Below are 13,305 nucleotides of genomic sequence, written 5' to 3'. Positions count from 1 at the left end.
TGTTCTTATTTAGAAGCTGTGAGGAAATACAATGCTTGTGAGTCATGTTTAAATTACAAAGTGGGATATATAAACTCCAGTAATTTCTGATGGATTCTCTGCTTTTTATTTTGTTTACGTAGTTATGTTTATTTATTGAAAATATTTATTTCATTATCTATTTATGAATTTATATATTTTCCGGATACTGTAAAATATCAAAATGCATATTTTAAAACCTTCCTATGCTTGAAACAAAACTAAAGGGCAACAAAAGGAATAATGCCAGCTTTGTCTGTCAACCTGTGTGTCCCTGACTGCATTGCCATGGCAATTATTTCCTGTAACCTTGCCATCATTTTCCAATAATGAAACGTTTGTATGCAGTCTGCTCAAATGACATAAGAAAACTTTTTCTTGCGATGCCTTGGAGAAGAATAAAAGACAATAAAAGAAATGGAAAACCAAAACAAAACTGAAAAAAAGCCAAACACTTCGAGTGTAATTCAGCATTAAAGCATGTTGTCAACAAGTGTTGTGGAGTCTCTGTTCTTGGATTGTTTTTCAAGACTTTACTGAATAAGCCTTATGAAGCCTGAGTTTCATACTGACCCTGATCTGAGCAGGCAGCTGCAGCACATCGCATCCTGAGGTTTCACTTTGATTTGATGAAGTACCAGTGTATTTTAGAAGCATAGATAGCTATACATGGTAGCTATATGTATGCCCATTATGGAACAAGGTCTCTGCACTTTTGCTTTCTCCAGCCGTATAAAATAAACTTTCTAATTGTTTGTAAGATTATAGAACAAGGAGACGTTTGGAAAATAGCTTGTTTATGAAGTTTTTTTTAGTTACATGGCATTCTAATGATACCAGTGTAGTTTGTCATTCTTCCAGTATATAGAATAAGTCCATGAATAAAAAAGGATCTAATTATATAAAAGTAGAATTATGGAAACCCTTATGAATTGTTCTCTAATTGTGAGGGAGCATAATAGGAAAGATTTGAAGTTAATATCCCTGCAGGGATAAAGTTAATGTTTTTCTCTGCAATTTTGTAGCATTCTGCCACTTGCTGTGAACTGTTTTCTGTATTACATATTCACAGAAATGTAACTCTTGTTTTCAGTATTAGCTACATTGCAGTAGCCCTGTTGTGCAATTTACTGTACTTGCTTGAAAAAAGGCAAAAATGTATAGAATAGTCACTAGATCTGTTTCTGAGTTCATTTATCTTTTAAGAGCAGTTGCATAGGACACGGTAGGTTTTATTTATGATCAGGTGAAAAGAGGCATCTAAATCCCAAAAGTATTTAAAGAATAAAGTCGTATTTGCATGTGCAGGTAACTTTTCATAGTGGTTCCTCTTCTCGTTCTGCATAGGAATGCTTTCAGTTTATACTGCCAGCCCTACCTCACGCCATTGATCTCTTGCGGGATGCCATTGTAAAAGTAAAGGAGGTACACGATGAGCTTGAAGATCTACCTTCACCACCACCCCCTCTTTCTCCTCCTCCAACCACCAGCCCTCACAAACAGACAGAAGACAAAGGAGTGCAGTGTGAGGAAGAGGAGGAAGAGAAGAAGGATAGCGGAGTTGCCTCAACAGAGGACAGTTCTTCTTCACATATAACAGCAGCAGCTATTGCAGCTAAGGTGAGTCTGGCTTCTTTCCTTAGGAGACCCTTTGGTTTCTGTCTCAGGCACTTTCCACCAATATCCATTTGCATGTTAAGACTGTACATTGATTCTTTGTGTCAAACAGATGCATTTCAGGTACATTTTGTAGATGCAGAGCTTCATGAAAATATATGAATTCTATTTCAGTAGGTGGTTTCAAATTCCAGTGGGAGAAATACAATTTGTTATCTTAATGTTAACATATGTTTTATGATACCCTTCTGATGTGGCAGACTGGTTTTAGTTACATGACTTTTTTTAATTCAAAGTATTCACACGCCTGAACGTGCAAAGTCCAGTAGGCAGCATGCTAAGGAATCACAGCAAAATTTTGCAACCCATAATATCTAATTTGAAATGAAAATTTTTGTTTCTGAAAACAGTGATAAAAGTGTGACAGACAGGTAACAATTCAAGTAAAAAACTATCCAGTTTACTGTATTCCAGTGTGCATGTCTGCATAAGAGATGTGAAATTCTGCCAACAAACTAAATATCATAATGTTTTTATAGCCTTGCTCTAACCAGTAATCATAGATCAGTATTACAATAACTAAAATAAATTGGAGACTCCAAAAGAAAAAAGTGAGGTAATACTTGTAAATAATTTCAATTCAAATTTTAAGTATTTTCTAAGAACTATTGTGCTATTTGAAGTAATATATAAATATTTGCCTCAGTTTTATGTGTTCAGTTTTCAAATGGAAAGTTAATGTATCCCTGTGTGTTTGGAAACAATTTCCAAACTGCTTTGTTCTATATCTACTCCGCAAGTTGTGCTTTTAATTCCTATTATGAGAATTGAAAGTCTAAGGAACTCAAAATTACATTAAACATTTTCTAAACCAAAGCAGCAGCATCCTAACTCCAGAAATGTGAATTCAGGTGTGAGACATCTTGACATTTCTAAGACAGCTGCAGCTGGAGATCATCTCCCAATATACAGCAAATCCTGATTACATATGTCTTTGCAGGGATGAATTAAAGTAATTATAACTTGAAAGTATCAGTTTTTATTAATGCAAATTTTAAATTGTTTCATTTATTTTGATGCAGGCAAAGATAAATGATGTGTGCCATTTTTAAAGGCAGGAAATACCTGAGATCTCAACTGGCTGTGTTCATATGAGCTTGGCATTTCAGTGTCACAGTTGTTTTCACCTCATTCATTTTTGGTCATTTGCTTGTACGGTTTCATGTTTTCCTGCCGCTGTGTTCATAGCTGTTATGTGTTGTGCATTAGAAGCATCCATCCTATACCAGTCCAGCTGTTATCATGGCTAAAGGTCAACAGCCCATCCCTGGTCTCATCAGTCATTGCCATCATGCAGCAGGCAGTGCAGGAGAACTGGTAAGAGATACTTCCAAGAGGCTTCTGCACTAACACTAACCAAAAATGCTCTGCCTGCCTCCCAGTCTATGTATGAACAGAGAGTGTTGTTTATTTTCTTCTAACAAAGACATATCAGTGATATCTTTGAGAGCACATGTTACAGAAAATATCTGTTTAAGATAAAGGGCTAAACTAGGTAAAGGTCATGTGTGTTGTCAATTTGAATCATTTAGCTGCTCAGATAATAATTGCTATAAAGCCTCTGTTTCTGATTAGTCATTGGCTTTATCATCTAATATACTCAATAATTGAATATAATTAAAATAATCTCCTCAAATTACTGCTTTAGAGCTGTGAAATGGTAACTTTTCCTCTTCATCTTGTTTTGCTGCTTTTTTCTCAGGATTTTTTTTGTCAACACAATACAACGTGCACTGGGTGTTCACAGTTTGCTTTCATCATTTGCAGTTTCTGCCTTACTTTCGTTTTCTGTGTAGAAGTAGAATTTCTCAAAAACAGAAGACTTCAGGAGTCAGGAAGCAGTGGATTTATTATAAACTACTGGGTTCTGGTGAATAGTAGAAAACTGTTTCATTGAATGGTAAAAAAAGGACCTGCTCCCTTAGGCAAACAGTAGTTCAAACCATCAATCAAATAGCCTAACACCTCTGTATTTAAAACTTGTGTCTCCAGAAAAGTCACTTAGGAAGGGTGAAGACTTTGAGGTTCACACACCTGATGATAAAGCTATATAGTACATATACATACATACATACACACACACATTTATTGCAGTGGTACTTTTTGGAGCTGAGGTTGCTAAACTAGAATTTGCATCATGTTCTTCAGCAGAACAGTTAATTTAGCCTCTATGAAGAGCATTGTTAAACTGTCATACATGTTCCTGTGTTTTTTTGCTCTTGAGCTATTGTTTTATGCATTCTATAATCCAAATCAGATCTTCAAACTCAGAGCAGAAAGTTTTTTGGCAGGTTATTGGGTTTTTTAAGCTGTCCTTTCTGTGTATTTTTAAGACATTCTTTTCTCTTGTATAAAAGTCATAGTAATTGCCACCTACAGATTGTTTTCTTACCTCGCCATCATTTTCAGTCTTTGTTTCAGTTCTGAGAAAAAGAGAATAAAAAACTTGCATCTTTAACTTTTTCCCCTTCTTGTCAATGCTCTTGTCAAAGTTCTCTAATACGTAAGCACAAATATTTAAACCAAAATAAAAGTATGTCAGAGAAAGGCCAGGTCAGATAAATATTGTGGAAGCAATGGTTATGGTGAATATCTTTCTCTGTGACTTCATTCCTCATTAATTTCTGTCTTTGTCAGTATGTTACAACAGGTTTTCCACTCCAGCTAGTGCAAACAGAAACTGTTTTCACTAAGAGCTAAGAATTTTATTGTACCACATTTAAAGTTTTGAGATCTCTGCTCTGTGTTAAATTATTTGAAACTGAAAAATGAATAAAAAATATTAGGGAGACAAATCATAAATGCTCAGTGTGACTCAGTGCAAGTTAAAAGAACAATCTGTCCAAAATGCAGTAATATTCCTGCCTTCTTTATTTCAATTTTCTGTGCACCAGGACACACAGAAATTTCTCGTGGGTTTATTAACCTTTTTAACAGAGTTAACTAGAAGTTGCCTTGATTAGAGACTTACATTGCCTAAATTTAATTTTTTAATAATTCAAAAACTCTCTAAATGTAGGTGAGAAAAATGAGAAATTCCCCATGTCACATTATATTTTTATGTGTGCCTCCAGAGAGGCCTGTAGCTTTTGCAGCACAAACCTTAGGTTGAGAATTTTTGTAGCTGAAATAAAGTCTTCATGGAATGAAGAGTATTTACTCACTGCATGACATTTCACGTGAGAAATTTTCTCACTGCATGATGTTTCTTTAGAGGGGTTCAGTAAATTTCTAGCAAATGGTTTTCTTTTCAGAATATTGCCCCCTACTTAGTGAATGGAAAGTCTGCCTTCCTTAGCCGTGGTAGAAATCAGTGTTGGTCATTGTTGGGTTTGAAACAAAGGTTTACAAGGAAGCCGTTATTTTCTTATTGCTTCCTGTTGTAGTATGTTTGATTCATAATTTTTTCAGGACAACTAGTATGTTCTGTGCTACTTCAGTTAGAATGTGGCCTTATGTATTTGTTAGGTATTTGTGACTGAAATTAGGAGAGTATGCCATTAACCACTGCCAAGCACTGAGTATGAGGAGGTGCAAACTGAGGAGTGGGGTATTCCTATGTTTTTGTGGTAAGGCTTTGAGTAAATTTTACATACAGTGTATTTCTTGCTATTAATTCCATCTCTCTTCTTTTTAAGATTCCAGATTCCATCATCTCTCGAGGTGTTCAGGTTCTCCCACGTGATACAGCCTCCCTCAGTACTACTCCTTCAGAATCTCCTCGTGCCCAAGCCACCTCTCGCCTCTCCACTGCATCCTGCCCAACACCAAAAGTAAGTACATTTATGCCTTGCAAGCTCCATGCTCAGCCCTGTAATTTATCAGATTAATGTATTGCCTCTGCTGAACAAGGTTGGTTCGCATGCAAGGGTTGTGTCATTCTACCTAACATAATAATATAAATGCGAGACAGCGTAGCTCCTTCCATGTGTACTGTTGCACAGTTTAACCTGTGGGTCCACCAGCACCTAATGGTTACTTAAGTTTGATGTTATCTCTTGCAATACTGATCATTAATATGAAATTGTTAGCACATTGAATGTATTTAGTATCCCCTCAGTATCCCCAGGAACATAGGTAATCCTGCCACTGAGTAACAACATTAAGAAGATAGTATTTTGTCAAAAAAATGTATGTGCAAATTTCTAGCCTGGGCTGGGGCAGATCTGTGCCCCACTTTATTATTGTTCAGTTTAAGACTTTCAAACCAACTGGCTATGCTCAAACTTAGATATTTGCTGCCTGACATTTGGAAACAAAAACCAGCCAAAATTGAATAGAAAGAAAGTTTTAATGCCAACCTTGTGGGATTATTATTCAGTTCTTAGTGATTAGAGTATCCTATTTAATCATTGAGGTGAACTCTATATGTTTACTTTTTATCAAGCTTTAAATAGCATACATCAAAAGCTAAGCAAATTGACCAGTGGCAAGGTGTACAATGTTTACCTTCAGCAGAATTACTTTCAGCAGAAGAAAACTGTCTAAATTTGCTTTGTGCGTTCACATCACAAAGATCTTTCTGTGGCACCAGATGCTGACATACTAATAAACCAGTAGCAGATGGCAAATAATAACGTTCTTCCTTATCTAACTCATGATCCTTGAAGATTATACTGCTTGCTAAAATGATTGCCAGCATCTGCTAGTTCTTCTCTCCTACTGTCTCATTCTTTTCTGTCAGCAAACAAGATTTATGGGCAACCACCCATAGAAGTACTTTGGTTTAACCTATGGGATTGTTTTATGCAGTAGTTATCTTCACTGTATCAAAATTATTCTGATGGACAGCAAACTTGAGCTTCATTATATAGTCTACTTTTCTCAAGATTGTTCAGTGAATTCTATCTGTAAGCATCTCCTTCACTTTTTTCCTAAAATTTGTATCTTGTCTAATGGCTTAAAAATAAAAGCATAGAGCTTTATGCATTAAAATGCTCAGAGCAGAAGAGCAAGACAAAAGTGCACTGAGCCTTATGCCCATTGATAAAACAAAATTGTCCAAAGAAAACCAAAGGTGACCAGCAACAGGCATAAATAAAAGACATCTCTACTGAAAGATAGTTCTAGATGATACCTATATATTTTCAGGAAGTTTATCACAAAGGGAAGAAGTAAAGCCTATCTCTTATGAAGCAGATTGCAGAATCCTCTAGACTGTCTTGATAGATTCAGAGATTACAGAAGAAATGTACTAGAAGTTTGAAAGATTGAAAATTTGAAACTGTGTTTGGGCAATTAGTGGAGATGAGCTCATTTCATAATTAGATCATGCTTTGGTATTTCATGTATAACTGCAAAATCAGGTTTTGTTCAAAATGTGTGAGACCACACCACTTTTATAACAGGAATTGCCATGCAGCATCTAGGTAGATTAGATTTTCTGTGATGTATTTGATGGTGGTTTGTTACAAGCTGATAAAGGGAAAAGTCAAAAAACACCCAACTGGAAAATAAACTTGATGGGTGATGGCATCTGTTCCTAATACTTAGAGGCTGGATTTTGCACATAAGCTTCTTTACCACTTAGAGAGTTCGTGGTTCATTTTGTGTATTACTTTCAAAAAAACAAAATACCCATTATCTTTTTGTTCAGTCCTTTACAGTACCCTCAAGTTTTCAAACATCATCTGAATTTATCAAGAAATGTGGTTCATTCAGATTCTTCAGTATTGTCATGTGTCTAAATGTCTTCACTTATTCTGTTTTTCCTTCTGGATCCTGGCTTTCTAATAATGCAATATGAATTAAGTTTATACTGGCCTCTTGCCCACACAGTAAGGAGAATAAAAGTAAATTGAACTTCACCATCCAGGTGATGTTCCAAGGTTGTTTATTTTGCTTCTTTAATCTGCAAGTGTGTATCTTTTCAATAGGCTCATTTTCTGGTTTAGAACTTATTTCAGGGCTCCAAAACATGTAGATATGACATGAAACAAAGATAAGGAAGTGTCAGGTGAAAAAAAATTATTTCTTTGGTTATACTTATTTTTGAAGTGGTGGTCTAGCCACAGAGCAAGTGGCACTATATTTCTTTGTCAACTGCATATTCCAGTTTATTTTGTTGTACTGTTTCCTTGTTGTATTTTTTTGTCCTAAGCATACATGAACCCTTACATCTCTCTTACTGAATTTGCTGAATAACAGAAATCTCAGTGTGTCTCAGAAAAAAAAATAAAAAAAACCCAAATTTCTACAATGACATGAGCACCTCTATTAAATGAATGTAAGTAGCAGGTTGCTAACTAATTCATGAGGATATTGGAGAAAAGGTATGGGAGAAGATGTTGCTATTGCTCCTGATTGATCTGTTAGAGGATTTTACCTTTCATAATCATATTTTGCAAAACTTAATGTTGTTTATGTATGCAACCAGATCATGTAGACAAAATGCAACATTTAATTGCGAATTTGCTTTACTGTTTACAACTAATCATCCATGTTTTCTGAAAATCTCTGTTTCTGACAAAGAACTCAATTACAAAAATTGAGTTGGAACCTGGATATTTCAATCAGTCTTCATAAGTGTAATTTCATGGTAAAAGAAGTAATTCTATTTCTTGGGACGTAGGAACTTCTTGAGAAAAATTCCCATTGGGACTGCTCTATGTCAGTGATTAGGTACATCCCCAAGACTTCTTTAGCTTTTAATAAATCTCTGTAGGACACCTTTTTGTCTCTAAATTGTATTTGAGTTTCAAACAGAATTGACCACTGCACAAAGAGCATTTAAACCATATTTGTAGTAGATGGATTCACATGTAGAGGCAATCTAAGTTTTACTCAGAGGAATACTGCACTAACAGTCCTCCTTTTTTCAGTCATTCAGCCATAAAGTTTATAGTGGTTCTGGCATATTTTTATCTTGTTCAATATAGTTTTGATTATTTAAAAGTTTTATGGCTTTCTTAAAATGGTTAGATGAATTTGCTGAGTACTCACATGACAGAAGTTTAGGGTGACACAATGTGGCTTAGAAGTTCTTGTCATTCCAGTAGCTGCTCAGATTCTCACTATATTTTTGTCTGTTTGTGGTCGGCATTTTCATGAAGTAAAATGCAATGTTCTTTTCAGACACAAAAGCAGTAGGGGTACCTAGAGTAAAATAGTTTTCAAATATGATGAATTTTTTTTAATATTTGTATTAATGTTGATTCTTGGAGGTTTTTTAAGCTGACAGTATAAAACTTGGTCTGTAACTTCAGGTAACTTAAAAGAATATATCCAGAGCAAATGACTGAGTCATTATTTCAAACTTTGAGTTTTCTTTTACTCTTAGGGAGCTCATATTAGTATAAAAGAAAATTGCAGTTTTCAAGTTGAAGTCTTCACTTCTCCCATATATGAATGATGTAATCAGTATTTAATTTTTGCCAATGTTGTGTGTCAAAGGAAGCAGATTCAGAAGACCAAGGACAGATTTTTAATTATCACCAGGAATTCATTTCAGTGACAAGAGATGTTCAAAGTATTTCACTTTGCAAAATCATCAGTCTCACTGATGTTCAGTTCTTTCACTTCAATGTGCAGAGTTTCAGTGTTATCTTTGATCATTAAGGATCCTAAGGAACCTGTTGTAGTACTTTAAAGATGAGAGTGTGGGGTTTTTTCCATGTTGCTACTTTATTCCCTTCACTCCTTACGTTTTGCTTAAGAGAAAGTCTCTCTCTACTTTACTTGCTAGTTTTCTGTCCTTTCCTTAGCTAACCATTGTTTAGTTACACTGAACCAGACAAAACCCTCAGTAGTAAGTTAAATCTTACGTATTTGTAGTTGCAATAGATAACTTTTGATTCCTATGTAATGAGAGTTTATAAGCTCTATCTCACAGCTAAAATGAAGAAGCAAGGCTACTTTTTAGAATTTTTTTCAGGTCTAGCAAAACAGTCATCTCACCTATCCACTGCTACATCCATCACCACCTTTGTAAGACTACATTTAACTCTGCTAGTTTGTCATTTTTTCTGTTACTTTCTGTCTCCTATGAAGAACTATTGTCTTTATCATTCAGAAGTAGACATTCACCTAAAGACCTAATATTCCCCATGTAGAAGGAATGACACACGTAATTTATGTAAAAGTTCCAGTTGCAGAAAATCTCTTAAATTAAATAGCCTAGAAAAATTTAAACTTTTAAAGCTTTTAAAAGCTTTAAACTTTTCTTGAAATAAAAAAATGCTGATGAAAGTTGTTTCTATGACAAAAGGACCTTATTTCAGTAATTTCTCATGCTAACTAACGAAACCACCACTCAGTGTTAAATGTATACATTGACATCCACACAATCAAATTAGTTACAAATAAATGCTAAACTCAATTAAGATTTATTTTTTCAGTCTAGTGTTTTTTCAATATAGAATTGCTATGTGAAGTAAGCACATTAGCAGATGGGAGCAAGTGGAGTTGGAAAGATGTTTTTGTCAATTAATGTTGTTGCAGATTTTTTCAGTAGAAATATTCAGTATTTATCAGTAAAAGAAAAATTGGTTTCCTTACCAGAAATTCTTAGCTAACAATAATTTTTTTTTTCTTCTTGCTTCTTACCACTTCTTCCTAAGGTGGTAATCAAAGTGAAATATGGGAAGTGTGTGAATGTATTTTAAAGTTTGAATGCATACGCTAAATTTCCAAGTGAACTTTGTTTCCTTTTTGTTTATGAAGTTTACATAAGCTGAAGTTTACTTTGCCTAGGAACTTGCTTGAGTAAATAGCAAGTGCTTTGGCATGGCTGTTTAGCTGTGATTAGGTTGAGAAGCATGGAAAAGTGCAAAGAATGTTCTAAATTGTTAGGATGATCTACATAGGTGAGATCACACTCCAAGCACTGCAAGGTTTTCTTGCTTTTTCTTGTAAAAATACACACAGATACTTAGATAGTTAGATACTTGTTCCCCCTAAAACTTCCAGTGTTTTCATGATTATTTCTGGGTTTAATTTCCTCTTAGTTTTTTTCAATGCACATTCCAGGATTACAGAAAATTATGTTTAGTAAAAAGAGATGCTAATGGAATGTATATTTGAGTAGAAAGCAGTGATAGTTGCCTTAAAGATGAATCCTGCTTCCTAACGCACATCGATCTACTGTGTCCACCTGGGTTCTTCTCAATACAATGCAGCAGTGGTTTTCAGATCAATTACAAGTCAAGATACCAGAATATTTTCATATAGTCATTACCTTTTTCCCTCCTTGTTTAAAGTGTATTGTCTTGGCAAAACACCTGGATAATTAGGGTCTAGCAAGTATTATTTTTAGTTTACATTTTGGTTACAAGCCCTGGTAGATGTTAGTTAATAACATGCTGCGGCTTCAAAATGAGACATTGTAACCAAGGGAGAAGCAGCTTGGTTGCTTCGGATATTAAAATATCCCTCAAAAACATCATAGTTGTTACTAAAATCCTTTCAAAAATGGAAGATACACTTTGTAGGAAGGTCAACAACTTCAGGGATGGTCTTTTGGGCATTTTTTGTTAGTACCAAAATAGACCCATCAATGAATCAACTCTGGAGAAGATGGACTGGTGTAAAGTGCAGGCTGAATATTGAATTTCAGTAGAATTAGTTATTTTTCTCAGCCTTATTTATTGAATATGTGTACTTCAAGTAGTACTTTACTTAGTTGTAGCTGGAGTTGGGATTAAATAGTATAGCAGCACCAAAATATACTTCTCTTCTCTTAGTCATGCTGAAGAACTGTTTATTTTAGAGTCATTGGGAATTAGCTTCAGATCCAGAACATCCAGAACAATTCTTGCAGTCACAGAATCGGCTACTTTTCAGACCTTTTATAGAGTGAATCATACAAAGAAGCTCTAAAAAATGTGCAAAATTTCTCTACATTTGTATGTCTTAATAACTAGTTGATATTTATTAAGCTACAGAATTTCATTCTTTTCCTGAGTCCAGTGAAAACTTTCAAACAGGTCAGAAAAGGTTACTTGGTCTTTCCCTGGAAATACTTTTTCTTTCCAAGTTGTAACTATTCTGCATGTGTATTCCTTCAGAAGAGAGCAATCTCTCAGTACATACATCCTGGCTCACACATGCATTGCATGAGTTCTAGTCTCTGTGTGCTAACACTGCATCAGATTGTCAGTTCCTCTGTGAAATTTTTTTTTCAATTAACTTTGGGAGCAATTGTTTTCTTACTATGGTCTTCCAAGGCCAAGTGTTTTGTGGGGGGGTTTTTTCAAATTCTGGTAACTTCAGTTTGTCATTTCTTTAAGATAGGGAAAAGATGTGCATCCTTCTCACATTAGAAATCTTACCTTTCAGTTCTTATCCAAAACAAATCTTGTGTTTGAATTCTGATGCAACACAAGATGAGGGTTTTAGGGTTTAATGGTTTGGGTTTCTTTCACCTGTGGCTGTGTAGTTGCATCTGTCTTTCATCCAGTGTATTCAATTAGAAATTACTGTAAATGCCCCTCTACAAAATTGTTTGCAGGCTATATTTTCAATATATCTAGTTCTGGTTTGGCACTGATGCTTGTTGAGTTTGTTGGCACCTGGTGATCATTTTTATGTCTTGCTGAAGATGGTGTCAGACATACTGACTTCCCTTCTCCATTCAGTCTTTTTCCCTTAGGGCTATTAGTTCCTATTACATATGTAATTGACTAAATATTGTTTCTCCATGAAACGGTTTCAAAAGTTAAACTGTGCATCCTGTAGGCTAAATTTTCATATAGTCTTATGTGTGTAGGAATTGGTTTTTCTTTTGTTCCTCTTCTTTAGTGTCTTAGTCCATTCAGTTAACCTGATTTAATCAACAGCTCAGCTATGGGCTTCTGTTCCTTCACTGACTCTTGATGTAATAAACAATCCACATCATTTATTGCTGTGTTCTTTTCTGATGAAATAATCAGCAGTTTTAAAAATCTACCTGTAAGGACAAACAGCAATCTTCTTGTTGGCTCTTTCTTATTAAAAAACTTAATGATGGTGTAGCAAAGTTCAGTGCCAGATGAAATAGGAGAGATAGGTGATGCTGTTTTAGAACAGAAAGGGTTTAATTCACCCTTTCATGTCTATGTATTTAAGGGCACAAAGATGCACTCATTCACTAGTCTGTCCAGAATCCATGTGTGTGTACCCAGCTGGTCTGGTCAGGATAGCTTGAAATGATGGAGAGGATGTGGAGCACCAGCTGTGACCTTCTCCACAGCTTCTCTAGCATCCTTCTTATGCTGGTGTCCATTAAGTCAGTGTTGGATGCGTCTTTGACACTTTCTAGAACCTGACAGTAAAGGGGAAATATCCTCTCCATATGTCTCTCCATGTGGTTGCACCTCTTGAAAACATTAGATATTCTTGCTGTACTGTGTTCTCCTTATGTAAACCTGCTCTTTATCATTCTGATTTCATCTCAGCAGCTCAGCTGTTTTGGTTTGTAAATCATTTTAGGTTGTCTGATTCTACTGATTGCATATCCCCCGAAGCTGCATGAAGTGCTGTGAACTAAATGAATTACCAATCTGCATGGCATCAGCATTTTTATGTTCCCTCTGCTGTGCTTTCTGGTGCTTCCCCATCCATACGTGTCCTTCCTTTTCTCTGCCACTCATAATGTCTGGTAGACATTCAAGGAGAGTTCTTATGCTGAAGTCT

At 35.3% G+C, this 13,305-nt stretch overlaps 1 protein-coding gene across 12 annotated transcripts in view; it reads left to right on the top strand.

Moving 5' to 3' along the window:
* Positions 1 to 13,305, top strand: part of GPHN (gephyrin) — a 276,397-nt gene that overhangs the window by 176,428 nt on the left and 86,664 nt on the right. For 8 of the 12 annotated variants that reach the window (XM_058832165.1, XM_058832136.1, XM_058832147.1 and 5 more), the window contains 3 exons: positions 1,366 to 1,638; positions 2,905 to 3,012; positions 5,334 to 5,468. In XM_058832165.1, coding sequence (XP_058688148.1) covers positions 1,366 to 1,638; positions 2,905 to 3,012; positions 5,334 to 5,468 — 516 coding nt within the window. The remainder of the gene's footprint in view (positions 1 to 1,365; positions 1,639 to 2,904; positions 3,013 to 5,333; positions 5,469 to 13,305) is intronic. The other 4 variants (XM_058832193.1, XM_058832174.1, XM_058832184.1 and 1 more) reach the window with 1 other exon arrangement.

Source organism: Poecile atricapillus, chromosome 1 (genome assembly GCF_030490865.1).
Source record: "Poecile atricapillus isolate bPoeAtr1 chromosome 1, bPoeAtr1.hap1, whole genome shotgun sequence".
Lineage (NCBI taxonomy): Eukaryota > Metazoa > Chordata > Aves > Passeriformes > Paridae > Poecile > Poecile atricapillus.
This window is presented reverse-complemented; position numbering and strand designations above follow the sequence as displayed.